This window comes from Danaus plexippus, chromosome Z (genome assembly GCF_018135715.1).
Source record: "Danaus plexippus chromosome Z, MEX_DaPlex, whole genome shotgun sequence".
Taxonomy (NCBI): Eukaryota; Metazoa; Arthropoda; class Insecta; order Lepidoptera; family Nymphalidae; genus Danaus; species Danaus plexippus.
The window spans coordinates 13,507,097-13,534,641 of record NC_083559.1 but is presented as its reverse complement, the minus strand read 5'-3'; the positions used below and the strand labels follow the sequence as shown (position 1 = coordinate 13,534,641).

Genomic DNA, 27,545 nt, shown 5'->3' with positions numbered 1-27,545 from the left:
TTAACATTAATTCCATTTATGAATTTATTTAATAATTAAATTAAATACAATAATCATAAAAGCTATGAAAAAGGAAATGAATTACATATTTATATTTGGAACACTGGGATTACGAGCATGAAATCATAGCTAAATTGCAAAATTCATTAATTACTTATTCCATAATTCCTACCTATTTTGCTTTAATTAAAATCGTAGAAAATCGAAATCCGGATTATCATAAGTAGTTATGCATAATTAAAAAATTATATCAATTTACATCAATAGATTGAAATAGATATTGTTACCGACATATTAATCCTTGATATGGAATATCACATTTTGTTTGTTAAATGACGTTAATATTTATAATAACTTCTAAATGTATTAAATTATGACAACTTAACTTATATCGATTTAAAGGAAATGTTTTACCGATTTATTTTTGTAAAGTGATAGTTTTTTTACGTAGGGTATTATTATTTTTTTTTTTTGAGTATGGTATGTTTTTTTTAAAACGGAACTCGATCGGTCACTCGCTGTTGGATACCTATCGAGACGGTAGTGCTTGTAAATATAAAATCATTTTAAAAGTATCAAGGTGTTTTCTTGTAATCTACTCATCAGGATATAGCCTACGAAGTGCTAGTCAAAGCGCTATTAGAATAATATGCTCTCAAATACGGTTCCTGAGCGTAATCGAAAGGAGTGTATATTACAATATTTTATTACTAAAATAGTGTCACTTTTGACGCTCGGAATAAAAATGAACAGACGCATTTGCACTGTTACAAATACTATTGTTTATGACAATGCGTGACAGAAACGAAAAATTCTATTCCTATTTGGATAAAGTTGTGTGTATATGTCGTTGTAATGCCAGAATTACTCTGAAATAATGCCTTTTAACCTGAAATATACATTGTTCCTTCATTTCTAGTCTTGAAGGTTCTGGAAACCAGACCACGGCAACTGCTCGGATGTGTTTAACTTAAAACCAAAACTTTCCATGAAATAAGCCTGTTTTTTTTTAAATCAAATCTCCTTATCATTTCGTTAACTACAGTTAGGATGTTTTTTTTTTTTTTTGATGATTTTTATCAAAATTACATGTACAAAAACATAATGATTCATTCAATTTCATTTAAAAAATTCAAATACAATTTCATTTAAAAATTATAATTCCGAGAAAATACACATTCCATATAAATAAATTTAATTTAATTATACAAAGTCTCCTTTAAATACTGTCAAGAGCGTCTTAGACGTGCCATCGATGCGAAGTTAACGGAAATGGGACTTATATATTAACTTCTCTTTGAGCAGCAAATACGAGGGTTGTTACATGCGCTAATGTATATTAATATATTTTTTAGTCCTCCTATAAATAATTCCTCCCTAAATGAAACACTGTAAAATAAATAACTAAATTGTCATATTAAAAATAAAAAGAGCAATAAAGGATTTGCTGATTGAAAGTCACAAATACCACGTTTTAAGCAAATGAAACTTAATGCATTAGAAGGATCTTAGAATAACATGTATTTTGTATCGGTGATAGTAGAATGACTTCGTGTTAAAGACATTGTAAACTTATTATTATGATTTAGGATTTTTTGCTGTTATGAAAATCCTAGCAGGAAGATTTCAGAATTGCTGTTTTTTTAAATATAAGTTGTCGTTTATATATCTCATTGTACAAATATATTAAAACTTAAATTATTAATAATATCACCATATCCATATCTAAAATTAGCTTGAATTTTAGACCACAATAAAATAAAAAAAATGGACAAAATGAATTATTTATTGTAAATTGTTTTAATTACAGTAAACTGAACACCCTATTGCCTACAATTTCCGTCTTCAATCTGTACACAGAGTAAACTTAACTATTATAGGGATGCTAATTCCTTGTTTCACCTGTCATACTTATTATAAGTATACTTAAACACCATAGTAGTAACTATTTCAAATATCGCCACAATCTAAAGGTATTCTAATAGATCTTAATTGAAAACTCTTAATTAAAAGTAACCTTTTTAAGTTAATTTTGAAACAACTTTCTTAGACCGATTCTAATTCTTCTTTGAAATTATTATGCTACAGAAATAAGTCAATTAACAATGTTATCTTGTTGATTTATTTTATTTATTTGATACATAAAAACATTTATATCGTAAATAACATATTTTGTACTCCTATTTTAACCGCCTATGCAAATTGTTGGGTGCTATAAATTTCAAGTTGATGTCTGTTGTGTGTCTTAAGCTTTATATGCCATCGTCACATTCAAACGGATCGATCGATTACGATGCATTTTTTTCCATTCGAAAGCCAGTTTCCTTGCGGTGGTTTTTTACCATGTGTGTCTCCATCGGTCAAGCAGTGTAAGAGTATCAATTCGATTACGCGCTTCACTCGTACCAGTATAATCGTAAAATACAAATTATTTGACTAAAAAAATTTGTATTTGTAAACAAAAGAGTTTACTTTTTATTTTATAAAATTCCATTATCATTTCTCTAGTAGGTTCGATATTGGCATTTTAAAAATAGATAGTATGAAAACTAATTCTTTTACAAAGCACTCATCCCGTTTAGATTTAGGGCATCAGGTCAGTATGTTTTATTTAATCGACTTTTCGGACATTTAATAGTTTTTTCAATTTTCCTACGTGTATGAATGATAGAAATTAAATTGTAGGTAAGTGATTTTTTCTACAATTTTTAGAACCGTTTCTTCTAAAACCAAACGTAAAATAAAAAATTGGATATTTTTAAAAAATATCGTAATGTTTTGCAAGTGATTCATTTATTATTGTCTTCTTATATTTAATAAATATAAGGAATAAATTACAACACGTGTAACAAATCTCTTGGCCAAAACATAGCGGCCTTACGATAGCCAATTGCCAATTGGGCATACCTTTGGCCACTCAATTAGTAGATAGAATTGGGACTGTACCGAGTTGGAGTATCTCTAGAGAATGAAGGGTCCTCGTATATTTCAACCACATGCTTCACTTCTTGAAAACCCTTGAAGTTTACCCATATGGTTAATATTATTGTCTGAAGAAAGAAGCATTCAATAGGTACGTACTCAAGCAGTGAACGGATACGTTAAAGCTAAATTCCCTGAAAATATAAATGCTCTATTATGTCCTACTTTTCCAAATCATTTAAAAATAACATTTCTAAAAATATCATATGTAAACACATTGTTATACCAGTTAAATGAGCGTACCTTTTTCCTGTTATCGTTAAGAAAGTCATTTTTTTACTTGTAATTAATTATAAACAAGCACTGAAATTTTGAATATGGAAAATACGAGAAATTCAAGCGATAACCTCTCATTTTAACGTCAATCCAATCGATATAACTAGGGAAACAGACAGTAGCCGAAAGCCGGGAATACTAATCAACAAAGCTATATAATGCCAAGCATTGCTACTAAAGGCAGTTGGGGGCAGTATTGCTGAATTTGGCATCGTATTGTTTGTTGATGTCAACTTGCACATAAACACTAATGTTTCTATTAAATTCAAAATAATTTCATGAATACACAATGTTTTATTTTTCTGTAGCATTTTATTCGACAATTCATTCATACCTACTATTATTTTGAAATCATTTTTTTTTTTTTATAATAATTGATAGATATCGGTTTAATAATTACATCTCACTCCAAGTTTAATATTATATGTTGGTGAGGATTTTTAAAAAACAGCGTTTCTAAAGAGATTTCTCTCAAATTAAACGTAAGTACATTTAGTTAACAAAACTACATCGGACCAAAAACTATGAAATAAAATGTTTCGGAGATTTTATGATTAAATACATAAATGAACTAAATTATCTTCATATACAAAGTGTTCCGCTTTTATTTACAGACAGACGAATTTGTTTTTTGTAACATTCTAGAATATATGTTATTGTTATTATTTTAACTTGATATGTCAAACCGACCTTTCCTTTTATCCGTAAATTTTATAACCCCGTGGGATTCAGAAAAAAGATCATATTATACGATCCGTATATTTTTACTTCAAATAACAACTTTAATTAAAGAAGCCTCATAATAATACAAGAAACTTTGGTATTTAAAAATATATCATAAAACAGAATTTTCCGTTCTATCATAAAAAAATATTTGTTGTAAAATAAACAGAGAAAAATTTACCAAATCTTTGAAATTATTACTAACTTTTAATGTTATTGTTATCTATATATTGTTGGATAATAACTGAAATATTTATGCACAAATACAAAACAATGCGGCGAAATATTTCAAAGACTTCCAACTATACTAGCCTACGTATTTGATCACGTTAAAATAAATGAAATTTTATAAAATTGTACTTCACTTATTATTTCATTAATCCCGTATTTTAAAAATATTAATAACGTAATAAAATTTCGATAAATATTCCAACTTTCCTGTCCTTTTAAATGATTTATATATTAAAGTTACTTTAATAAATCCTTATTATGTAAGTTAAGTACCTACCTACCTATGAAAGAATTTAAGACATTGCACATTATCTAATAGTAAGTATATACTATATAGCAAAAGTAAAGCCTGTGACATTAATAAATCCTTCGATTACTTTTTTCCTATTATCTCAATTACGATATCCACAGAAATAAAGATAAAACGCCTGAAGCGTGACGGTTCCATAAATAAATAATACCTCCTTCGAGGTCGCTCGTATTCCTTCAATATCACAGGCCGTAACTTTGGTAGGAAAATTAAATTTTCAACAAACTGCTCTCAAAATATGGATGGCTGTGTAACTCATCGCCTCTATGGACGTTGAACTTATTCAGTTTCATAATTGTTGGATAACTCATAGCCATGGCGAGCACACGTGTCCTTTGAAAGGTCATGATTGAGTTGAGAAATTCATGAGAACATACCATCTATATATATATATCATTTATTATACTTTATATATTTAAAGACGTACACGCTACCAAAACTAGTTAAGCTTACATAGTGTTCAGATCCAGAACAATTATTATATACAACAAAGGTGTAATCGACAGACGCACAGACATTTAATCCATATAATGAACACAAAAAAAATACAACTCATATCTATAGATACATTACATCAGACTCAGTAAGTTTCATAGCTAAAGTTTGTAATGATTGTCAATCAAAGCACCATCTATCTTGAATCTCATTTATCTTTAGATATAATAAGATATGTGATTAATGAATGTCACACAAACTGGTGAAGACGAGGATGTTTGGGCGATAGCAACATTTCACGTTTAGTTAGTGTCATATATTATGAAACAGCAATGTAACAAAACAAAAATGTTTTATAAACTGTTAAAATTTTTTATTCACAAATTTGTGCTTCTAAGATAATCAAAGATATTTTTTATCATGGCGTCATATGCAAGACGCAATATTATATAATTAATTCTGGTAGTGTATTTTCTTTAAAATATGTTTACTAATATGGAGTGAATGAAAAAAAGTCATTTCAATTGGTTCGTTTATTATATATTGATAACAATTGTTGTTATATAGCAATATATCTTGAAGGTAAATCCAAACTCATGCTTCTATAAAACTGTCCCCGTAATCCAACTGTTGGTGTGTAATATCTCCTCAAAACCTCTCTCACTTCAGCAACTGTGATGGCTGGTACACCTTCATAGCCAGATTTGATGTATACAGCATTGTTTAAACTCTGCGGATTACAAAAATGTCCCCCTTCGAACTTACTAAACGGATCTCCATACTTTTTCTTACCATCTTGTCGTATTAAAAATACAGCATCAACAATATCAGCTACTGTTTCATATGCTAAGAAGCACAAGACTTCCAAAGCATTCTGATTAATTTTCAATTCTTTTGTAGGATTTACCCATTTCTCTAGTTTAACAAAACCCTTGCTCAAACCATAGCCGGAACGGAATGAACTACATCTTGCTTTATGATATGCTTCATACTTCTCAAAAGACATTGCTTCTGATATTTTTGCTGCACGCACTTTTCTCAAATAGTCTATGCAGTCAAATTTAATTTGCTTTACTTCATCGGTTTCATCCATCTCCTCTATTATATAAATGTGAGTGCGTCTCCTTTTTATTGTAGGATCTTTATCGTTTTCTAATATAATGCCTGGCAATATGGTTTCTGTCGTAATACTGGGAGCTGATTGACGATTCTTGTCAATACGGTCCAACTTTACTTGATAATCGTAGAGTCTTTTCAATTTGACGGGATTTTTTTTCATTAAATATATAATATCGCAATTTGATATGGATTTAGAGCCTCTCTTTATTGCATTGTTGCTAGCTTCTTGGATCATCATTCTCAATTGTTGCAAAACTATGTTTTCGACTAAAACAACAGTAGCGGCATTTGGATTCGGATTATCCCCAAACCCGTGCATCATATTTGATATTTCTTTTTGATAATTGGTACCTTCGCCACTAGTATCAAGCGTAAAATATGACACCATCCTTAATTATCGCGATGTTAATTTACAAATGATATCAAAGAATAAATTTAATGATAATAGTCTATTGATAATAAGCTTCCCTTATATTTAAAAGTAAAAAAATTGGTATAGTTTATAATTGAAAATAAGGAAATAAAGCTTGAACTTGGTTGGTTATTTTAAATACGGCCTTCAGATCTTAAACTTCAATATAAATGTTTATATTATTGACATTAGACATTGGGAAAAATGTTGCCAGCTTATTAAATAGATATGCCAGTCAATTAAGTATTGAAGATAATTTAGATACATTTATATATCTTGTTATTTTAATTAATTAATATCATGCTTTTTTATACACAAGTAGTAAACAACTTAAGTTAATTGGTAAAAAAGATATAAAATTGTATGCAATAATAAAACTTAATAAACTTAAAAAGAAATATGAGTTAATTTCATATAAATATTGACTATTGTTTTGATAGAATTAAGATTAACAAGTTCCAATTAAAAGTGAAAAAAAGTGAAATGCCTTTTTGAAGTTTGTTGCTATTCAGCTGATTTTGACACAAGTGACAAAAATATCTATCAACTATAAGTAAAAAAACAGAAAATAAAATGTGTCGTAAACCTAAACGTAATATATAATAGATTTGTTTGAAAATTGCGTCATCCTATTTCGACCTTTATTATTTGCATATAATATTGTCACACAATTGCATCATAATCATTATTTCTGAAGTGTTTAATTGAATTCAGATATGAATAAAGGGAGTATAGTCTTAAATTTCACAAAGTATAACAGAATAAGGAGTATCAAGACTTACACGTGTTGGTCTTGTAAGCAAAATGTCACTAATCTTATATCAAATCTATTTTGTTCAAACTGTAAAGTTCTACAAAGGCCAGAGAAATTAGATAATTATTTTCAAGTTCTTGGCGTGAAAGAAACATATGACTTAAATGACAGTGATTTAGCAAGAAATTATAAGGATTTACAGAAACATTTGCATCCAGATAAATATGCGAATAGGTATGTGAGAAATGAATTATTGAAGTCGCTTAGTTTTCTAGTATCCTATAGAAGAATATGTGTTTCAGAATCAAAGAAGAACAGGAAATATCAGCACAATATTCCTCACTGGTGAATGATGCATATAAAACATTACTAGAACCTTTATCAAGAGGTATGTTGTACCATTAACATTACTTACCATTCTATACTAATAATTAAATTGGCCATGACTTGCTCTTATATAAATAAATGTATCTTATAAACTATGGTTTTAAGTGCTTGGTAAACATTATGATGAGACGGCACCAAATATGCCGAGTATTGTGAAAAGGAAATAGTACGATCAATATATTGCAGTGATAAAGATAAACAGAATAGTCTAAAACTGTCAGTCTAAAATATTTAAATTTAAATTTATTTGTGTATACATACATTTCAAAAGGAACAGAGTCCATAAAATAAAATAACAACAGTTTGCAAGTTTCAATCAATGATACAAAAATTAATTTCATTGTATAGGGATTTACATTAAACCATTAATAACAATAATTTTTTGTTCTAGGCATATACATGCTGAAGTTAAGAGGGAAAGAAATTTCTGAAAACACAGAGGTCGGCCAAGAATTCCTTATGAAAATCATGGAGAAGAATGAAGAAGTAGAAAATGCAGAAACCAAAGAAGAAATTTTAAAATTAAATAAAGAGAACAGAACAATTATAAATGATCTACAAAAGCAATTGTCAAAAGCATTCTATGAAGGTGACCTTAAAAGAGTACAAAAACTTTTAAGCCATATGAAGTATTACACAAGTATCGACAATCAGATACAAGCCCTTATACGAAACAAGGGCATCATACAATGATGTACACAACTTGTTGATATAGTAGAATTAAATATTTAAAATCAAACTGTTTCTGTTTTATCACCTACATACTTTTTTTCATGGATTGGCATTATATTTTAAATGTGTGTGGGCTTACAGTATTTTCGGATATCACTCACATTATCGCATGGACCAATGCAACCTGATTTTCTGGATATTAGCTTAATCTATATTATGTTTTATTAGAATAAACTATTTACGGTATACACAACTGAGGGCTACAGTCAAATAATAAAACATATACAGTAAACGCGCATAGCTCAGCCATTAAGAATTTTGCTTTTCATGAACCATAATGCTTACAATGCATTTTTTTATATTAACAAATTATAGATTTATTTAAAATATTTATATAAACATACTGATATGTTCTTTCCATGATCAGATTCAAAATAACACATAACTGTACTATTTCATAAAATCTAGAAATATATGAGTACCTATACGATTATATTAAAATTTGAAAGGAATCAGTAATAGTAGAGCAACATGAACACTATCAATTTTTAAGTTAGTTAGTAAATTCTTGGAACAAAACTAAAGATATATAAGATTTTTACACGTGTATACATTTAAATGAAACTAAATTCTTTGGATTTTACGAGTTTTTTTTTATTTCTACAGGTTCCCTACGTTTCGGTTACTTTTCAGCAACCATGTACACGTAGTATCCAAAAAACTAAGTGTCATTTATAAAAGATAGGTACTATATAAATGGTTGAAATTAACACGGGGCGGAATTGGTTTGTTAAAATTTTGACAATTTAAATGTCTCCTGAGTAATCGCTTGGACGTTCGTTATCACACGAATATTCGATTTTTACTATTAGACAATACTTTAAAAATACGTTTCATTTAAAATTTTTATACTATGAAAGATTTTAAATAAAATTAAAGCAGTAACTTTCAAGTCAATGAGTAATGTTATAAATCGTAATTTTCGAAAATATTGTTTAAAAAAATAAATAATTGTGCTCGAAATAACGCGACAAACTCTGAATGCATATGAAACTTTACAAATATGTGTGTATTTTTTAAAATATGTAACAATCTTTTCTATTGTTTTATAATACCTAATATTATGTTGTTTAATATTTTATTAAAAATAAATTTTACATGGTTTAAATAACCTAAATTTTATCTATGTAATTAAAAATAAATTTTACATAGATAAAATAACCTAAATATTTTTTAGTCATCTTTCCTTCTAGCACTTTTATTCATGTAGCCTTGAATTTCGGGAGTATACCCAGGATCAGTTTTGTAAAATTAATCCTATATTTCCTAAAAATCAACAATAAATGTAATAGTAAAAATCTAAAACGTTAAAAATAATAAAAATCTGTTACAGTATGTACCTATGCATCGAATATTTAATTTCTTAATAGTAACTACTAAGGTCTGATTTTACAAGAAAGTTGTAGGGAGACTTATCAAGATCGGTTGAACTTCAATCAGTTGAAAGCTATCTTAAATCAACTAGCTTCCTATGTTTACGAATGTCCGAAAAGAAAACTTACCCCGCATATGTTGCAACTCTTATTCTAAGTTTGTATTCGTGTATTTCTTATGGAATCAGGCAAAATGTAGGTAATCGATTCTAATGTAATCTTGTAAGTAGTTGTTGTGCTGAAAGACAATAAGGTAAACTTTTATTACCAACCTTGACAAATTTTACACAAATAGGTAGGTACTTAAAAATAGGTGTATAATTTATGGATAGATAAAGATAAATAAACAAAACTAGTGCGAAGTCCAAAAAGAGTCTTATATTTTATTATTATTGTAAGTTCTAAATCCAATGCAGCAAAAGTGAATTAACTTGTTATTATTTAATAACAAAAATATTCCTATTTAATTTTAAAAGCCATGACAAAACACAACGTTAATACACACTATATGAAGAATAGTTTTCAATCATTTTCTCGGCGCTATTTTTCTAGGATCTTAATTACGTTCCTTTGTTCGCATGAGTGACATTTATTGTTGTTTAAAAGGATTAAATGTATAAGCACTCTCCGTATGAGCTTACATCTTGAAAGGAAGCTCTTAAAAGAAACGAAACAAAATAAGGAATCCTTTTTAATCTTGTATCTACGTCAATAAGATTATTAACAAATATCTCTGAATTAATACGATGAAACTGTGTGTTTAGATTGACGATCCAAAACCAGCACTAAGCACGTTTTGGTACATGATACAATTTACAAGAGAGAAATTACAAGAAAAAGGATTTTGCAGGGATGATTATTTCATTCAAAAAACTTGGGGCTCTATTATATTTAATACGGTTAAATGGTTTCTCCAAACCTTCGTCAAACAAAAAGCACTAATATTTTTTACAGTCCTATTAAAAACAGCCAAAGAGATATTTTCTGACAAAAAATATGCAAGAAGATAGTGAAACATTTCGAACGAGTTTGTTTTATTTTTTCGGATAACAATAAGCCTAGAAAGATTTAACGTGGCATTAAAATATCATTATTATAAGTACCTAGTCTAAGTTTCAAACCACTTAATGACATGATTGATGTCCATACTTTTATTTCACTTAGAGATTGTACTTCGGTATATATGTTTTGAGGCATTACCATAGGTTTGCAAGTGTGAAATCATCTTCTGGGATAATTATAGACGACATAAATTATATTGATATTTGCCTTATCATGCCCATGTTAACTAATTGACATTTGATACACATATATGAATTTGTAAAAGTTAAATATATGCAAACAATTTAATTAAATAATAATCAAATATCAAAACACATCAGGCACACTATGAAATACTTCAGTTTCTCGTTAACAGTAATGAAGCTTTACGCTCTGTAGTATCAAGAAAGTAAAATAAATTCATTCATCAGTACAAAGAAGGAGTGCGGACTGTGTCTATCTAAAATACTGCAAAAATGTATATCTCGCTGTTAAGGAATTTTCTTTCATTTCTGTTGATCATAGAAGGCAAGTTTATCAGCTATTTTTAAATATTCATATATTATTAATGTTTATTTAAAGTTTTCCTATTTCTATATATTTTTACAATTAGAAAAAGTCACTTTTTGTGTCTGTTCACAACTTTCTATAGTCACAAGCGCATAGTTTAAAAAATGTTACGTTTGCCAAATTAAATTAAAATTTAATTTAAAATTCGAATATATTTTCAGTTAATTCAGAATATGAATTCTTCAGAGTTCTAAATGGTTCGCCAACAACAATCCAACAGTATCCTATACTTGCTCAAATGCTGTTAGACGCGTGGGGCAACCAGCAGTATGTGCAGCATTGTGCAGGAGTCGTTCTTACTTCAAGACATGTTATATCAACCGCACATTGCTTTCAATACAATCGAGAAACAAGTAGAAAGTGAGTAAATACATTTTTTTTTTCATGAGAATTTAAGAACCCGGTAAGATATAAAATAAAGATTAAAATATTTATCTTAGATATTATATCAGACAATATTATAATATATCCATTCTCATATTATGTTTATTTTATTACAGTTATTCTTTACCGCAACACTGGAAAATTAGAGTAGGATCGTCCTACCGTAATGGCGGTGGCACACTTCATAATATAAAAAAAATAATTTCCCACGAAGGTTTTGACAAGAACTTGTATATAAACGATATTGCGGTAATTGTTGTAAATAAAAAATTTCTTATTGGAAACTCCGTAAGACAGGGTACAATTGTAAAACCGGGTGCAGAAATTATGCCTAACTCCATATGCACCTTGGTTGGTTGGGGAGCTACAGAGGTGAGTTAAAGTTATTAATAAATACATTGATATAATAATATTAAAATTGTAGTATATATATTGCACATTTTCTGTTTTTTTTTTTTTAGAGAGATGGTCCACAGCCTAATCAACTACAGTATACGACCATGTTGACGATAGATCTTGAAGATTGTAAAAGACGTTACAAAACTATTGGTGCTATTATTACCGACTCTATGTTGTGTGCAGGACGAACGGATATTGACGGTGTCGACGGCTGCTTTGGTGATTCTGGCGGACCATTGATCTATAAAGGAGTTGTAGTAGGATTAGTTTCATTTGGCCATGCATGCGGAATAAGATACTATCCGGGAGTTTACACAAAAGTATCAACTTATACAAGATGGATTATCAATACAATTTCGAATAATCATTAAAAAAATACATTGTTCTATTTTAAAATTTCTCTATTTTTTAAGTGAGAATCTTTGCGCTGTAGTAGAATCTATGTAGAGTCACTGTAGACTTAAAATCTATGAAACGTTTATTTTCAATATTAATTTACGAATTGAAGACCATCGAAAATTATGTTTTCTAAATCATAAATATCTGAACAAAATAGTTAATTATTAACAATTTATTATGATTATATTTAAATATATATTTTAGGAAAACGTGTCTATGGGTATGGATCATTCTTTTTTTCATTGTCAAATGATCAGTATTCTTTTATCTGTAAGTGTCAGAAACCGATTGCAAAAATTAAAGGTTGAAGAAAACTCCGAAATTAAACATTCATTTATCAAATAATCCTCGTACTTAAATTTGTATTTGTTGTTTAAATATAATGACCAACAAAGGTTTCGTTTCATTTTTCAAAGATTTCTACTATGATCCTTTTAAGTGGTGAGTACATAACCTAAAATTTATATATATATCTATTGTAATTTGGATACAACATGGATAATTATATGTGTAAATCAATATTTTCTTTCATTTTAAGTGATTTATATTTTGTAAAGAACGTCTATCATAGTTATTTATTAAATGTACAATGTTTTTTATTATATATATCAAATGTATGGAAAAGCCACACCACTTATATTTCTATAGTATGAGTTGAATACAATCTAGGGCTCGTTTTTTGATTAATATTAAGATAGGAAAGTACGTACGTTACGTATACACATGATATAAACTTCTTAATAAGAATAATGTAAAATACTAATTTGGAACTGACAAGATGATATAATTCATAAAGTGATTCCTAGTAAAAAAATTCACTTGTCATAATTAACCTTCATGGATAATGTTACATTTACATATCCAAATTAATTTTAATTACATACTTCGCTTTACTAAAATAAGATAAATAAATGTCGGCTGTATATTAAATACATTGCAAAATTTTCCTAATCAATTGGAATACAAAAAAATTATTAGTCGGAAGCTGTAATTGTTTGTTCTGTAAATAAGACTTGGTTGAAGTAAAATAAATTCCTATAGTGTTATCTATTGCCTGGCATCTACTTATTTATTTCAAAGTCTCCCACAAGGCACAAATAATTCCCCTGATGAGCTTAATTCATTAGAGATAGTTATTATACACACGAAAATAATAATCCCATTGATACCATTCCCTTACATTCAATGTTCATGTTATCTTTTGACAGTTAAAATGACTAAATAATTTGCTGTTTTAAATATGACCTTCATCAGTGCAAAGATGTCCACGGTATATTCTGCCAGTGTTGTATAGAACAGAGGAGACACGAACCGGAATGAATTTATGAATGTAATAAAATTTAACAACTTTAACTGAAGTCACAGTTAGGAACTTCGTTAGTAGATCTAAAATGACACAATTTCAAGTAAATGCAAACATATGAGGTATATATACAGTATAAAATATGTAAAACATAAAAATTTTATATTTAATTTTAAAATTATTTTTTTTATGACATAAAAAGTTTATGCTATTTACAAGAATAGTGTGACATTAAAAACATTTCTATATGTTCTTTTTAAATTATGGATAGATATAATTAACGAAATAGTATGTATTTTTTTTTTAAAATGAAATGTATGATATGACTGGAGTTTTTGTATTATACTAGTTTTTGCCTGTGGCTTTGTCTGCGTTAGTTTCAAAATTAGAAATGTATAGCTGACTTGGCGAACCAGTTCCTCCTTAAAGGCAAACAAAGGAAAAGATTTGGTATTTTATCAGCTTATTTTTTTTCCTATGATCGGATGAAGAGGATCCCTATGTCCTTTTCCTGGTTTTAAGTTATTTCTCCATAAATTATCAGTCAAACCCATACAGCTGTACTTGAGTTATAAATACTGTAACTGACGCAACTTCCATTTATATATAAAGGTTTTTGCAAAACTTATAAATCAAATGATAAAGCATCATTTATATAGTTCCGTCACTGTGATTTCAGAAACTTTTGTTGGTACCAATTTTAATTTATAATTATACTTATATATTTTAAATATTAAATATCTTATAATGAATGCTTTGTTATGGATAAGACACAATAACTGTATTGATTGATTGATTGAACATGTTGATGATAGACACTCAAACTTGAACCTCGTTTGCATAATATTAAATTTAGCTAATTTTTTTTTTTGCCCTCAGACTTTTTTTTTATAAATTTTAGTCTTAAAATATATGAATTTAATCTACTTGACAGGTAGTTTCTATTTCCCCTAGCATAATGTATAAAATTGCAATAATAATAAACCTTATATATATTTTTGAATGAAATAAATTTTATTTCAGTCAATTTCAGAACATTTTCACTTTTTTGAATAGAATTTTTTCTTAAATTTTCTTGTATGTGGTGTGACCAAATTCTAAACAGACTATTAAATACAAAATGTTCAGTCATATTGAAAACATCATAATATCTGTGTAAAGATGTACTTTAATATATTTCAAATCTAAATATATGCAATAATTTTAAAATGAGTTCACTAAGAATATAAAAAAAAAATATAAATAACGTATTTATCTTAATCTGAATTATAACCAAAATAATGAGCGGTAGTTGCTCTCTGTTTATTTTATAAGTTTATTGATCTGTCATTATCTTTCAGGTCGGTTGTGAAGAGTGTGGGCTTCTTCACAGTTGGCGTTGTTATCGCTAGCGAGTGCTCCGGTCTAGAACTGATGCCCGCCGTCCCGCAATAATTTATTATTTCTATTAATAGTCCGTGAAAATGTATAGTTATATCTTACTTGTGTTATTTTTTGCTCCGTTTAGTGCGTGTCAGGATAAACCGAATTTCGTAGTGATTCTAACCGACGATCAGGATGTAGTTTTGGACGGTATGGTTAGTAAAATATAATGCAATAAATGATTCACTGAGAAATAGAAATGGTCGTTTTATTTGTCTGTTATTTTCAGAACCCAATGCAGAGTGTCAAACGGTTCATCGGAAACGAAGGAACCACGTTTACGAACTCTGTAAGTTTAGTCTCCTAATTTGTTAGTACTAAGGACATTGTTTTTGTAAAAAAATATTCTTTTATCGATTTCGGTTTTGTAACTTGTCACAAAAGTAACGTACAATATATCTAATTGACGAATTCGCTTTTTAAATACTAGTAAGATTAAAGAAATGTAATCGCCTTTTTTCATGAGTTTCTTAAACTGACAATTAAACATTGGACATTAGTAAAAATTGACAACTGCACAGATGTTTAAATATTTAGCATCATGTCAAAGTTAAAAGTGCTAAAACGATAAATATTTTCACGCAGTACGTTACTTCACCAATATGCTGTCCAAGTAGAGCCAGTTTCCTAACAGGGCTTCACGTCCACAACCATATGACGTGGAATAACAGCATCAGCGGCGGTTGTTATAGTCGTGTTTGGAGGAAATTCGAAAAACGCACTTTCGCCACGGCACTAAAGGACGCGGGATACAATACGTTTTACGCGGGAAAATATTTAAACGAGGTGAGTAAATTGCTATGTTAGGATCTTACTCGTGTATATTTCAATTATAATATTCAAACGGGCGTATAGTAACGGGAATTTAAGAAAACTTATAAAAGCTAGAAAGTTTGTGATGTGTTAATAATAATCTTCGTGTATAGAAATCCAGTAACAAGTTTCCTTTATTTACGTACAAATGATAAAATTCTTATCAAAGGTCACTTATTTATTTGTAACTGCTATTACGTACACATTGCACTCGAGTAATAATGGTAAATTATTTCGATAATTAATACATTACCACAATTTGTATAGCATCTACATAATGTTGGTGGATAATAAAAAGCAAGTTTATACAGCAAAAAATTTCAAAAGCCTTATCATGTTACACTTAACGAAGTTAAGGACTACTTTATGCACAGCATCAACGCGAAATCATTTTCTTCTTTTAAAAATCCAACCGTAATTAGGTTGACAATGACTTAACTAGAACGTCTAGAAAAGAAAGTAGGTCCTATACATATTACACTGCATTTTGCCATTTTTACTAAGAAATCTACAATTTAAAGTCATCTTTATGATAGTACATGAAGGCTTAAATTTCAACACACTGAGATTTTGTTTGTATCAGTTGCCTCGATATACGATGGCCTTAACCCTATTAATGTCTCATATGCAAATTTTCGTGATCCGATACAATCACGTAATTGAACCGGTCTAAAGGGGAACGTTAGTCACAAATCTCCGGTTGTTTGTAGTTTACTAGGTACCTGTTGTAATGTCTATTTAAATAACTTGAGTTATTGCGAAAATTAAGCGTCGTAAATAACGTTATGCAAAAATATATGCTTTGAATTTAATATGACGCACATAAACTATGTGAGAAACACATTCCTTTGTAATGTCAAATGTTAAAATATTAAAATCATTCATGTTATTTATTATAACATATAATAAAGAACTATTCATGCATGACTTGTATATCTATAATTATATTTTACACTTATATTTTATTTGTTAATATTCAAGGACTGGGAACAATGAAAAGATTTTTTTTTCTATAATGTGCAAATTAAATATTTTTTTTATTAATTACTTATATTTTTTTATTTTCAATGCCTAACATTTTCATTAAATGTTAATAATATGAAAAATAAACATATATATTTTAAATAATTAAGATCTTTATTGAGGCTGGTTAAAAGAGATTGTGTATAAAATTAATTCCAGTACGGCGTCCATGCGTCTGGCGGTCCTGAACAAGTTCCTCCGGGCTGGTCAGAGTGGCACGGACTCGTTGGAAACTCTGTGTATTACAACTACACTATATCTAATAATGGTGTACCAACATTTTCAACAGATCTATATCTTACTGATATTATAGTAAGCATAAATTAATTTACGACAGTCAGTGATGAATTTTGGAGTATATTAAATTTTTTTAATATCTTTATGACAAGATGGACGTTCAAAGTATTGACTTAACAAATTTTATAATTCGATTTAAAACATAATGTGATCACTGACATGATGACATGACTTAATGATGATCACATCGCCAATGATGTTTAAGTCTATTGTCTGAGTCTAGAGCTTGACATTATTACTATTTTTTTTTATTATCTTTATATTAATTTTATTATAGCGTGATCTAAGTTTGAATTATATCGAGAATCAAACTGAGTCGCGTCCTTTCCTGATGGTTTTGGCGCCGCCTGCACCCCACCAGCCCGCGACACCGGCTGAGAGACACCGCGGCGTCTACGACAACACCACAGTACTAAAAACGCCGAACTTTAACATAGCTGACGATGTAAGAAGCGAGATATAATTAATTTTGGATGCGGATGTTTTTAAAATATAATATTTCACTCCAATAGCATGGAAGAAATAGAAAACAATATATTAGGTTTATATGTAAATATATGAAAGCTTTATAAAAAAAAAAATTAAGATTCGGGCCTTTCAATTCACAGACGAAAAATTCAACTTCAATATTTTATAATATATATTTCAGAACAAACATTGGCTCATAAGAATGCCACCTTCGCCTCTACCGGAAAAAATGATGCCTGAATTAGACAGAGTTTACCGTTCGAGGTGGGAAAGTCTGTTGGCTGTCGATGAAATGGTAGCTGATGTGGTAGAATCATTGGACTCAAATGGCCTCTTGCAGAACACATATCTAATATTCACATCGGATAATGGTTATCATATTGGTGAGATATTTATCCCATTTTTATTCCTTGAACTTATAATAAATAGTGTGATTATATTATAAACCTTTCAATATTTTTGTAAACACTTTATTCTTAGATTTAAATGAATCTTAAAATTACTCGATGAAATTTTAATAATCTTAAACGAGGTTTAAAATTAAAAAAAAAGCTACTCGAAATATTATTACGTTTTGTTAAAAATGTTTTATACATAATATACAGGTCAGTTCTCGCAAGTGTATGATAAACGGCAGCCCTACGAGGCGGATATCAAAGTCCCGTTGCTCATACGTGGACCAACATTCCCCAGGAACTACACTGACAGCCAGCCGGTATTGAACATTGACATAGCTCCAACTATTATGGCATTGGCTGGTTTGTCCCCGCCGAGGACTATGGACGGAAGACAGATAACGGTCGCTCAGGAAGTAGAGAGATACATGCTGGTAGAATACTACGGAGAGGGCAGAGACGACTCAGTAGATCCAAGCTGCCCTTGGAAATATGACAGCGAACATCTAGCGGTAGGTTTATATATTGAATTATATTGTTATTTCACATTTTAAATATGCCCTTATATTCTGCCAGGGTCGCGTAGAACGGATGAGACAAGATCTAGGATTAATAAAAGATCTGAATGTAATAAAATTTAACAACTTCAACTGAAGTCATAGTTAGGAACTTCGTTATTAGATCTAAAACAACACAAATTCAATTAAATGCAAACATCATATACACAGTATGAAATCTTTTTTTTTATAATATGGCCTTCGTCTGTGCCAACATGTGCACAGTTTATTCTGCCAGTGTCGTGTATGGAGGAATAGTTAACGTTTTCATGAAATCTTACTTTAAGGAATATAATATGGTTGTCAATCTAGTCATCAAAGTATTCCGTAAACAAAATGTGTGTTGCTAAAATTACTTGTCATTCATTCGGTTATAATAATAAAATATATACATACATATATTTATTTATTTGTATTAAGTTTAATTCAAGTAAAACATTTATTTATTTATAGGATATTATCTTGTTTCCGTTTTAGTATCATAAATTTCAACAACAAAATTGATTTGAGAATAAGTAGTGACCAATGCTTATTCAATCAAAAATTGTGACATGTATTACCTATTCCTAAATGCACATAGCTAGGCTTCATCTGTTGCATTCTATATTAATTACACTTATCAACATACAATACATATTTTTCAGCAATGTTATCCCCAATACGATTGCAAGTGCCAGGACGCTAGGAACAACACATTCGCTTGCTTGAGACACATTTCGCAACGATTCAACATGAAATACTGCAGCTTCGCAGACTCCGAGGTAATCATTTATATTGTTATTATAGTTTTAAAAGATTAATTCATCCTTATTGCATATAAATTGGTAAAAAAAAATATCAAATATCTGGTTCATACTTCCTAGTATAAAACTTCTGACAATTAACCTATGTATATATATTTTCAGAACTTCACAGAAATGTATGACTTGAGCACAGACTTGTATGAACTGGACAACATAGTGGACAAAGTTCTACCATCTATAAAACACTGGTACAAATTAACTCTGTCCCAAATGCTGACGTGCAAAGGCTACAAGAATTGCGATAACCCTTTGGAGAACCCTAAAGTTTATGGCTGAAAAGATCAATAGATGTTATTTAATTTTTTTTAAGAATAAATGGCTTGATTAAATGCATTCATACTTTTTATTTTTACATTTTGATATATAAAAAAATAATAAAAATAAAAACAACAACAGGATGTTAAAATATAAACAATATATGCACAGACAGGCACAATATCGTTTAATTAAATACATAGTAACAAATCATAAATAACTCTACAGTTATATCAAAAAACATCACAGTCGGAACTTTGGTTATGGCGGCTGTCACATTTATACCAAATGGCATCTGAAATAAATAAAGATTCAGTTATGAGAGCTACACAATACATTTTACTGTCCAAAATATTTGAAAATTAAATGTTAATGTTTCCAATTCTGCCTACACGTTTATACAATCAATAGAACTCAAATTTTCTAATTTGACATACAACAGATAGTTTTTGTGTACCAACACATTGAGAGAGTTAGTCTATTAAAACTATAGTACCCAATTTACTAAACTTTGTAATCACAATTAATAAGAAAACATACTTAATACATCTTAAAGAGAAATAATATTTGGCTTCTAAAAAAATCTGTTACATGGGAAATTTCTCTACATAAATATTCCAAAAGTAGACCAGACTTTGTATACAAGCATTTTATTGATATCAGATAAGGAAAAATAGTACAAGAACATATATGATAATTCATACACTTTCTTATTGATTATGTCTACATACATTTACACCATAAGAAATCAAGTGGACTGTAATCAAGTCTTGTCTTTACAAGGTATAGTACTAAAGTGACATAGGAAAACTAAAATCGTTTCTTTTACTATTTCCAATATACCATAAATAATCAAGTAGGTCAGCCGTGTGTGAAGTAGTCTGTGACCCGACTTTGACACTGCAGATCATCTCTATTAACCAAAGGACAAGGAAAAAACTTCTGAAAAATATAAGAAAAAAGCATAAGTGACTCATAGTCTTTAAAATATATGATTATTGATTTATTTACAATACAACTTCATATAATGTTGAGGTTATTTCAGTCCAAAATGTTTGAAAAAGACAGCAATAGTTCAAAGAGTATAAAAATGTTTATCGAGTAATATTGGATTGTTTAATTCTATAAAATTATCTGATGTCAGTTTATTGGTAACTCAAATTGAAAATTTTATTAATTGGACTAAGAAATTTTAAGTGGTAAAAAATAAATTACCTGTACAGTTTTAATCCCACCGGAAATATCAACTATGGGCACAACTTGTTTCGGCTTAAGGAATTTGACAAATCTAATCATTTCTGAAAAACTAGAATGTTCACTGTATGGTATACCTGAAATGAAAAGACAATTTATTGTCATCTATAAATTTCAATATCTAAGTCTTTTTAAAATTCTAGTCTGGTGAAACCATGAGTGATATGATAATTATTAATTACTTACAACAAAATTTTTCATTTAATATGGAATAACTTGTAACAATAGTTTATAATGAATGTCATCAAAATATTGAAACGCTGTACCATGTATTGTAACAGAGTCCTTTTGCACTGATGAATTTCTACCATTCTCCCAGCCACTGGGTTTGAAAGCAACAACTTCGCTGAACGATCCTTTCAGACTTTCCAGATATGTCTGTAATTTCTGTAAATTTCAAATTATTATTAATCTGATAGCTTTTCACTGTTCAATTTACACATAGGCAGAGCAAAACTAGGATTAAATAGAATCTGGTACTAAAATAAATTTTCATGGTGTGCACATTAAGAGAGTCGATGAGAGGTCAGATCGGATAGAATCTGTTGGAAAAATAAATTTTCATGCTGTGCAGATTAAGAGAGTCGATCAGAGGTCAGATGGGATATAATTTGGTAGAAAAAAAATCTTCATGCTGTGCACATTAAGAGAGTCGATCAGAGGTCAGATCAGATAGAATCTGGTAGAAAAATAAATTTTCATGCTGTGCACATTAAGAGAGTCGATCAGAGGTCAGATCAGATAGAATATGCTAGAAAAATAAATTTTCATGCTGTGCACATTAAGAGAGTCGATCAGAGGTCACATCAAAATAAAAGTTTTGATTCTTATCCTAGTGGGCTATGGTTCAATCAGGGGTCCATTCACATTATGGATCCAAAACCGGCAGTTTAATTGTTCATGCATCACCTCATGCACCAGGTCCCTCATGGGCACAACATGCAGCTGACAGCTGGCTGGTTGCGAGTGATTGAAGCTGCGACCCTCCACCGCCTGCAGCACGCGGTCCTTCTCCGGACACGCCCACACTGAACATCCCACGCGACGAGCCAGACCAAGGAAGAACTTCTCCTTACCTGAAACCAATACAAACCATATAGAATAATGTTGCACAAGAATTCCAGCCTATTATATTTTGATTGAGGAACTGTGTAATACATCACAATATTTGCAAGGACCCACGAGGAGTTTGATAAGACATTTATATGATATTGTTGATAATATATAGGGTACACACTATTAGATAATTGTAACTAACATCAGTGTGCTGGTTTGTTATCCTGAACCTGAACAGACCTATATGAATATTTTCTAGACAGTTATTAAGAAAAATTATAAGAATGGATTTATGAGGTTCAAAGGTGATCCTTCCAGGTTTAATTCTACAAACAAATCTAACTATTACATACCAATGGTGTAAGTTCCACACACTATGAGTACAGATGAAAACTGCTTCCCGGCCTTTTCTAGAGTAATTTTCTTCTGCCTCAAAATGTACAGAGCCATCTCCAAGCTTTGATCTTGCGTTGGAAAGTCATAGCGAGGATTGCAATAGCTATATAAGAAACAAATCATTATCGAAAAAATGGTCTTTAGTTTTGGTACTTTTTTTCTAAAAAATAAACTTGTAAATACTATTAAGTTTATATAAGATTTTAAGGAAAAACTCACGTCGTATCAAGATATATTGTGTGTATATCTTTGTTCCAAAAAACAGGATATGACTCCATAGGAGGACACGCCCTAAAATCTCCAGTATGCAGAAGCGTCTTACCATTGGGCAAAGTGAATACCAACATCAAAGCGCCAGGGCAGCTAGAAACAAATACGTCTTATTTTTTTGGAAACCACGTTGATCACTGGATTATTCATGGAATTTTATGACTGTCAGTATTATTTAGATACCTTAGCAAAAAATAAATTAATGTCTTCAAATTACAATATTCAATAAATTGAAGTTTGATTGGCAGTGCAATTCATTGTCCAGATAATGGTAGATTAAAAATTCTGGCGCACTTACTGATTAGCGTCAACGGCTGTGACCTCGACACCCTCAATTTTTATAGTTTCATCGACGTTTATAACGTGGAAGCATTTCAAATTAACGCCCAAACGCGAAATGCATAAATCCGCTGAAATAATAAAGAGAAAAGTCATAGAATTGGCCAATTGCATGTTAATATTTACTTAAATCATATAAAACATGCCTGTTATCTGCGAACAGAAAATCAATTTGTTGAAATTCTTCTTTAAACCCGAATAATGGTCGGAATGGAAATGCGTCAGGAAGTAATGTTTCACGTTGGGTATATCGCCGTATGAGAATGCATCGACGGCAAAATGCGTCCCTGGTATAGGTGCTTAAATTAGTATTAATTATCAACGAGGTGATGAAAAATCTATTGAGAGTTGGGCATAACATACAGTAGCTTCTACAGAACACTATTTGGTAAACTCCAATGAAACTTCATTACCTGCGACAATTTTATAATGTGGAATGTTTCGGTTGACGCCTGCTTTATTTAACTTCGTCTTCAATCCCAAACCGAGCTGAATGGAGTCAGCGTTTTTTTTCGGCGAATGGGAGCCTAGGCTATCCTGTCTATTTCTCGGCGACAAACCGCTGGGCGCCTCCGACATGGACGCCTTGATATCTCGTTTAGCTGGTGCTGAATACGGCAATAGTTTCGGTAATTTGTCATTTCTGCGCTCCTTTAACGACCGGCCTATATCGCATTTGAGGTCGGCTATACCCAAATTTTTGCTCATTTCCTGAGCCTCATCACGCACCACGGCTAGTGCGTGATTAACTGAGTCAACATTATCCTTTAATCTCTTTGTATAAGACCTCAGATGGTAAGCACTAGTGAAATAACAATCTATTGGTTTCTGTTTTAAATTGCCACTAACACTTTTCCCATTATATGTATCACACACCGGTTTGTTAACTTTGTTTTTCAATATACTTCTATCACGAATTTTTCGTTTCACTAATTTATAATTTTGTGGTTGTATAATGACAGGGGATAGTTTCTCAATGGCGTTTGCGTTTAAAATAAGAACTTTTAATTTCTCTTCTCCATCATCTGTATGTGTCAACTTTTGTTTTTTAATTTCTAAGTTGACAGAGACAGATTTTCTCTTTGATGGCTTGAGTTTAGGAGTCAAATTGTTCACATCTAATGTTGACTCATCAGATTTTTGACAGCTTTCAGCGATAACACAATCAACATTATCCATTGCTTCATTTTCCTCTTTGCAATCATCAGCAATTTTCATATTATTATTTGAATTGATAATTGTATTGTTAAAATTACCAACTGATGACGTTGAAGCGATGGGAATTTTATTGTCTTCATACAGAAGAGTTGTATCACTACACATAATGGGTTCTTGTAACAGTACTAGTATCAGAGAATTTTGATTATTGTCATTCTCGTTGTCGTCGGTGTTAGTTTTAGGAACTTCTATGTCTATATTGTTAAAATTGAGTGAAACCGGTGTATCATTATTTAGTTCAGCGATAGGAGTAATTCCTAATTGGCCATTATTATTACATGTTATACTTGATACACCTTCCATGGTGCTGGCAGCTGGTTCGGTTGTAGCTGTCTCTTCCAATTGGGGAACCTGAAAAAAATATTTAACCTACTATGTGATATAAGACAGTTTTTGCAATGTAGTAACAGTATGAAGATTGTTACATTTTAGCAACAAAAATCATAATTACACTTGTTTTTTTTTTTATACACTAAATACTTACCTCACCTAGTGGTTGATTTAATTTAATTTTACCTGTTCTTAGCGACAAAGAAACCTGTAATTGGAAAAAAAAACACATTTACATTTACGACTGTCTTCTTTTCATTTTGTTACAGACAAACATGAAGTAGAATACTATACTTATATTAATATGTATTTGCGGATTAAATTTTAAGAGAATTTAATGGTAGAATAAGTGAATGCAAAGTATGCATTACCTATAATTGGAGAAAAATTGTATGATAATATTTGAAAAACTGTCAATAATTAGTTTATTTTTTGATAAAATGTGAAATTAATTTGTGTTCGTCTCTTTTTGCTTTGGAAAAATTATATTGGTACATACATAATTATTTGGATTATATGCAAAAGAAATAAAACCTCTATTTATCTAGAATTTAATTGTTGTACTTATAAAATAAAATATTTTTTACTATAGTATGTTCGAAAATATTTCTGTTTTTGGAATCCACATTGAAAACTGATTATTTTAGAAGGAGGGATGGTAATTTAAACAAGTTTTGTACCTGAGTTTGTGATAAAGCACTGTTTCTCTTAATGCCACTTGGATTCAATAAAGATGGCAGATAATCATTTATATCATCATTCATTTTTACAACTATTAAAAGGTGAAATGTTTTTCTAGTAGCGTGTAAGATTAAAATTTAATATTATTTATTTTTATAAAATCTTTAAATTACGGCCTCCATTGACAAAATGTGAACATTGTATTCCACGAATATCATTTTTCGATATGAGCTTATTTTTACACCTTCAACTTAACTCACTATAAAAATTTAGTATGTCTAAAAGAACACGATTTTTTGGGTAAAATGTATTTAGATATAATACGAAATATATGCTCAAGTTTTTTTCGATATAATTACCGACTGTTCCTAGCTTATTTCAAAATATTTACATATAAGAGTTACAACAAGAGCTGAGCACAACTATAGCACACACTCCACATTAAAGGACGAAGAATGTTAAAAGAGTGGACATCATAAAAAAGATAGTTTAGGGCGGCCGAATATTATTATTTTTGTTAAAAACTTCTGTACTGTTGAGTGTTGACAAAAAGGAGAATCAATAAACGTAAGACTGACATTTAACGTCTTCAAATTTTAAGTAACAATTGATGATATGAACAATTGTATTAGAAAAGCATTAAAAAAAATAATATATTTTTTGTTATAATTATTTGCAAATATAAATACTTTTATAACAAATTAAAGTAATAAAAGTAGGAAGTAAATTCTTTTATGCTTATCTGTTGAGTGTCAGTTATCATCCTTACAATTAAAAATGGCGGCAAAATAAAATTCATCTTGTATTAGGATAAAAATTCATTAGAATTTTAAATACATATATAATATATAATAATTATAATAAATAATAAATAAATAATTTATAATATAGGACTTCGCACACGTATAAATTTCAAATAAATAGGAAATCGGAAATTCAAAAGTACGTTTCTTGATTGACGATTTGATTTGATTGTTAATGATCCTGAATGAATTGGTAACGCCAATACCATAAACTTTGAAACATCAAACATCAGTAATAACTACTTGCCGAATTTTCGGAATTAAGCTCGAACATGTGGATAAAATTACATTAATCTGTCCTTATTAAAAGGAATTTTAACATATTAAAATATGTCCTTCCATTAATAGATTAATACATAGATGTCAGTTAGATTTATCTGCTCTAAAGGTCGAGATATTGAATAATTTACATAAATAATTATGTAAATAATAAAATTCTAAATTATCTAGTTGTTTTGGAAATCGTTGTTGGATGTTGTTTTGAAGTCGTTGATGAAAAATCATATTATATTACTAAATATTTGCTACTTACTATATAGTATATATACATACTGCTTGATAATAATAAAATTGTAATTCAACACAATCGTCTAAAAATAGAAAGAATATATTCTAGTACCTGTCAAGGTGTTTTCAAGGTAAAATGTTGTCAGAAACGTACGTTACTTGGACCTTAAGCTCGAATGGACAACATTTTTTTAATACACATAACTAGTTAAGTGAAGCGAAGACTGATAACCATGGTGACAAATCAAGATGATTATAGTTTTGATTTATGATTCTTCATGTATTTTTATTTATAAAATTTTATTTGAATATTTTTTGGTGTTGCCGAAAATATCTAACTATATATGAATATTTTTGTATCATATCAAATATCGTCGAATTGACATAATACATATTATGTGTGTATAGTTTAATATTTTGATAATTTAGACACGAAAACAATTCATTAATATGAATAATTGTCACCTTGTCCATAACAAAAAAATGTTTGTGTCAAATTAATTCAATTATACAATAAATAACGATTGATCATAGGTTTCGCTTATTTTAATATGTTGTAAACAAAAGGTTGCAAAAAAAAAAATATTTTTGAATTATGAAGTATATATATTTTTTAACGATTTTTTAGTATATCGCTGGTGTTGGCTATTGATTGTTGGACCAAATCGAGATTGCAAATTAATTATTATATTTTTTGATGGTAGCTGTCTTTGGAATGTTTGACCTACTAGTATTTTTACAAAATTATTCTTTTTACACTAGAATTGTGCAATTATATATTGTAATAAGATTACGCAAAGGTCCGTTATGTCACTTTAAATTTAACGT

At 29.6% G+C, this 27,545-nt stretch overlaps 4 protein-coding genes across 7 annotated transcripts; 2 read left to right on the top strand and 2 right to left on the bottom strand.

The window, feature by feature from the left end:
* Positions 1-5,475: 5,475 nt before the first annotated feature.
* On the bottom strand, positions 5,476-6,659 carry LOC116778004 (transcription initiation protein SPT3 homolog). The gene has a single exon (XM_032671845.2). It carries the CDS (start codon positions 6,462-6,464, stop codon positions 5,517-5,519), a length of 948 nt encoding a protein of 315 aa, XP_032527736.1. The 5' UTR covers positions 6,465-6,659; the 3' UTR covers positions 5,476-5,516.
* A 344-nt stretch (positions 6,660-7,003) lies between these two features.
* Positions 7,004-8,368, top strand: LOC116778031 (iron-sulfur cluster co-chaperone protein HscB). The gene is made up of 3 exons (XM_032671875.2): positions 7,004-7,476; positions 7,545-7,630; positions 8,021-8,368. The coding sequence occupies exons 1-3, from the start codon at positions 7,205-7,207 to the stop codon at positions 8,320-8,322; spliced, it is 660 nt and encodes a 219-aa protein (XP_032527766.1). The 5' UTR covers positions 7,004-7,204; the 3' UTR covers positions 8,323-8,368.
* Positions 8,369-12,760: 4,392 nt separating this feature from the next.
* Positions 12,761-19,941, top strand: LOC116777492 (N-acetylglucosamine-6-sulfatase-like). Its single transcript, XM_032671056.2, has 10 exons — positions 12,761-12,968; positions 15,171-15,407; positions 15,482-15,541; positions 15,838-16,038; positions 17,248-17,400; positions 17,663-17,830; positions 18,035-18,236; positions 18,459-18,760; positions 19,450-19,566; positions 19,711-19,941. Exons 2-10 carry the CDS (start codon positions 15,294-15,296, stop codon positions 19,882-19,884), a joined length of 1,491 nt encoding a protein of 496 aa, XP_032526947.2. The 5' UTR covers positions 12,761-12,968; positions 15,171-15,293; the 3' UTR covers positions 19,885-19,941.
* On the bottom strand, positions 19,933-25,967 carry LOC116777550 (uncharacterized). Of its 4 annotated transcripts, XM_061526083.1 has the most exons (13): positions 25,767-25,967; positions 25,407-25,685; positions 24,881-24,934; positions 23,592-24,747; positions 23,325-23,465; positions 23,138-23,249; positions 22,789-22,932; positions 22,527-22,672; positions 22,027-22,193; positions 21,384-21,504; positions 21,079-21,194; positions 20,707-20,805; positions 19,933-20,158 (listed from the first exon to the last, which is right to left on the bottom strand). In XM_061526083.1, the coding sequence occupies exons 2-12, from the start codon at positions 25,488-25,490 to the stop codon at positions 20,725-20,727; spliced, it is 2,322 nt and encodes a 773-aa protein (XP_061382067.1). In that variant the 5' UTR covers positions 25,491-25,685; positions 25,767-25,967; the 3' UTR covers positions 19,933-20,158; positions 20,707-20,724. The 4 variants fall into 4 exon arrangements, with proteins under 4 accessions (XP_061382067.1, XP_032527058.2, XP_061382069.1 ...); XM_032671167.2 differs by having other exon boundaries at positions 25,407-25,967; XM_061526085.1 differs by having other exon boundaries at positions 24,913-24,934; positions 25,407-25,966.
* Between the last annotated feature and the right edge of the window lie 1,578 nt (positions 25,968-27,545).